The sequence below is a fragment of the Sinocyclocheilus rhinocerous genome, unplaced genomic scaffold, assembly GCF_001515625.1.
Source record: "Sinocyclocheilus rhinocerous isolate Xijiao unplaced genomic scaffold, SAMN03320098_v1.1 scaffold3874, whole genome shotgun sequence".
Taxonomy (NCBI): domain Eukaryota; kingdom Metazoa; phylum Chordata; class Actinopteri; order Cypriniformes; family Cyprinidae; genus Sinocyclocheilus; species Sinocyclocheilus rhinocerous.
In genome coordinates, this window is record NW_015623683.1 from 1 (window position 1) to 3,658 (window position 3,658).

Below are 3,658 nucleotides of genomic sequence, written 5' to 3' on the forward strand. Positions count from 1 at the left end.
TTCTCCACTTCATTGGCCGCACCCAAGAAAAATCCACAACACTACTATCACAGCGGTCACGAGTCCGACCAGCTCAACATCTGGATCCGAGAGCTGCAGAATGAAGCAGACAGCACAAGAGCTCTCAGACTCATGGATCAGATCACAGGTCCGTCTCTTCCTGCACAACTGGACACACCACACAACATATAGTCCTGTATTTCAGTGTCACTGACCTTCAGTTTCTTGCAGAAACCCCTGGGAATTACTGGAAGCTGCATCATGTGCAGCTGAACGCAAATAAGTCTTTCCAAGTTGTGTTTGAAGCGCGTAAAGGAGCTGGAAACTCCAGTGGAGGCTTCTCACTGGACGATATCAATATTTCAGAGACAGAGTGTCCCCTCATATGGCAGATAAAGGACTTTGAGAAGAAACTGAACAGTGGGGACAGTGAACTGTACAGTCCACTGTATTACTCCAGTGATGGGTATCGCTTTGTGGGTTTGTTATATGAGTACGATCATCAACTTATAATGCATATTTATCTGGTATCTGGTGCATATGATGAGCAGCTGCAGTGGCCTTGTCCATGGAGGCAAATCACCGTCCAGATCCTGGACCAGAATCCACACATACAGAAGCGCATGTCCTTTGAGCAGAGCTTCACCACTGACCCTAACTTAATTAATCATGGTTAGATCTTTAATGCAATCTGATTATTTTTCTGTCATTTTTCATGTGTTTATATGAAACATTTTACTCAAATGAGAATCAATGTTATTATCTGTAGCTTTTATGGTTCTTTTGAAAGCCATGTTTTGTTCTCTCAAAAGACATGTATTACTGGGACAATCCTCGATTTGTTGGCAATCAGCGGTGAGTCTGTATTTTTGGGTGAAAATGCCTATGTTGTGCTCCTAACAAAAGAAGATCTCGCTAGAAGAGAGTTTATCAAGGGTGGAGACCTCATATTGCTCTTCACCATGCAAGGTAGGATTTGTGAAGGAACCTCAGAAAACAAGTTTAACTGCAGTATTAACTGAGCATTATTAGACTGAGATTTCTGAGCACATCTCTATAAATGTTGTTCATCAATCCAGATATCTCAGCGCTGCTTCAGAAGCACTCTCTACCCTGCCCTAAAGTAACTGTGAAGAACTTCAACGTTTCTACTGACGCAAGCGCCCAGCAGGAACCATGTGCTACAAGGTGAGTTTCCTTCTAACCTCTGTCGCACTCTTATTGAAAATACACAGATCAAAAAAGCACTTTAAAAATAACACTATATTCAAGAAATAGTGTAGGAGAGAACATGCTGTATTGTGTGAATATAGTGACACATGTAAGGCTGGAAGCTTATGTTACTATTGTGAACTAATAATCATAACAAAATACAGGTGAAGGATGACGTGCGTAATTCAGTTATTAATCTGATTCCATTTAAGATTTTGTTATTCTTTGATCTCCTATTCTTTAAAGGCAAAAGTCTTTCTTAGAACTGATTGGAAAATACAGGATTGAACCTGAATGTTTACATAATGAAAGTCACATTGGGCCTCATTTATCAATCTAACGTAGAAACGAGCGCAGATCCGTGCGCACAAATCAACTTACGACAGAGTTCACGTGTGATTCATGAAACATTCGTATGCCGCCAATCTCATCGTACGAATGATCGTATGTTGATAAATGTGGCGGCAGAAAACAATCATCATTTGAATATCACGCCCCTAAAAACACCCCGGTTTAGAAGCCACGCCCCTTGAGTTTACGACACGGAGAAACGAAACCCGGCCAAAAAGAGGATTGATCTTACTCCAAAAACACCCGTTAACCTTGTAATCGCAAACAATTAGGCTACATTAATGTATATCATTTATATGTATATTAAAATACTGGTAAATATAAACAGCCTATTTAGTTCCCCTCACTCTACAACAAATATTTTAAATTTAACGGTATTCAGAACAGAACAAGAATGAAAAATAAGTAGTTATACAATTATATATTAAACTATAAAATAAAACACAAATTAGGCTATAGTGGCATTCATTATAAACAGCATACAAATGTAAAGCAAAACTGAAACAGCATTGGGCTAATGAGCCAGTCTCATACGACAATAATCCAAATGTTTCCATTTTTGCCATATTTGTAACATTTGTTTGCATACATATTCATTATGTAGCCTAAACAAGGCTTTATACTTCACTCATGTTCTAATATCCGTGTAAAAACATGGCCTTACACTTTACTCATGTTCTAATATCTGTGTAAAATCCTTCACATGCGCAAAAATGTTTGTTTGGGCGCTGAACTAATGTTGTTTGTGTGTGTGTGAGGCACTTGTGCGATCAGATGGATGAAATCAAATAAAGATATAAAGAAAAGAAATAAAATGCATTAAGAGCGTCACAAAAACGAGCGTAGCCTATAGAAATAGTCTTTACTACCCTTTGTTTAAACTTAAATCATCTTGGGTTTAAATGTGTTATCTTTGACAGGTGAAAAATGCAGGTGAACTAATCCTACTTGTTGCACAGTGTTTTTTTCCCCTTTTGTTAATCTGTTAATTATATTATAACCTATTATATATTTAGTGTGGTCCTATTTATTTTATTCCTTTTATAGACTTAATTTCTGTTTTCTCCTTTCACAGAAGCGCTGCAGGTGCATGATGCAACGATTGAATCCTCATGGTCTTGTTTACGCTGCTATTCACGCATATAGCCTAAAGCTAGCCCTGTATATATATTAAAAAAGGACTGAAGAATCTTACTGGTTAACGATCGACTAATGAGCTTCGTTTGACGGTCAGGAAAATAAAAATGAACAAAATGCTGTCATTCTACAATTCTCCACCATATTGCTACGCTGCGCGCAAGTTCAGGGGCCTGATGTATAAACGTTGCATACGCAATTTTCCTCGCACATGTCGGGATTTATAAAAAAATTAACTAGGCGTAAATATGTGCGCACTGTACGGACACTCTAGACCATGCGTACGCACTCTTTTACTGGAGGGAGCGAAATAATGAAGCAAACAATGATTTTAAAGTCTCTTTGACATTTGACACACATTTAGATTAAATATGACACTCTGAATAATGAAGTTAAGCACTGAAATTTCATGAAAATATTATCCAGAAATTACAACATTTGTACATGAATTTAAACAGAAATATTTGCAGTGGATGTGCTGCTTTCGAACTATTTTCCTGTGGTATGTGATTTAATGTTTTAATCACAGCGAGGATTGCTTGGCGCATGACAATTCTGCTTTAAACTGTGTTCTAAATAGCAAAACTCATGTTCTGAGAAAATACTTTTGCGTGAATAATGATCACTGATGTGAACTTGATTCGTCTGATGGCGTTGGAACATAGACGGTAACGACAGACATAAGGATGCACTTGTTGATCAAAAAGTCCATTGGTCCGATGACAGTAGAACTGTTCTCAGGTGTCGCGCACAGACATAGCCTAATGATAACCTTTCGTGCTCTTCCCAATATTGTGACAAACACCATAGTTAAAAGATAGAATTTGAAGGAAACTGTCAGATATGCGCGACTCATAAGCTTTGAGCTAGGGCTGGGCGATTTAGCAAAAAATTTAAATCTCGATTTTTCCAGAATGTTTGACCGATTCTCGATTTTTTACGATTTTTAACTAGTCAA

The 3,658-nt window shown here is 37.9% G+C and overlaps 1 protein-coding gene and 1 long non-coding RNA gene across 2 annotated transcripts in view; both read left to right on the plus strand.

The window, feature by feature from the left end:
* The first annotated feature begins 60 nt into the window (after window positions 1-60).
* Window positions 61-677, plus strand: LOC107728138 (meprin A subunit beta-like). Its single transcript, XM_016538263.1, has 2 exons — window positions 61-148; window positions 232-677. Exons 1-2 carry the CDS (start codon window positions 133-135, stop codon window positions 675-677), a joined length of 462 nt encoding a protein of 153 aa, XP_016393749.1. The 5' UTR covers window positions 61-132.
* A 216-nt stretch (window positions 678-893) lies between these two features.
* LOC107728399 (uncharacterized) overlaps window positions 894-3,658 on the plus strand; it is a 9,970-nt gene continuing 7,205 nt past the window's right edge. Inside the window, exons 1-2 of the long non-coding RNA XR_001638471.1 lie at window positions 894-969; window positions 1,080-1,188. This is a non-coding gene — a long non-coding RNA (uncharacterized LOC107728399). The remainder of the gene's footprint in view (window positions 970-1,079; window positions 1,189-3,658) is intronic.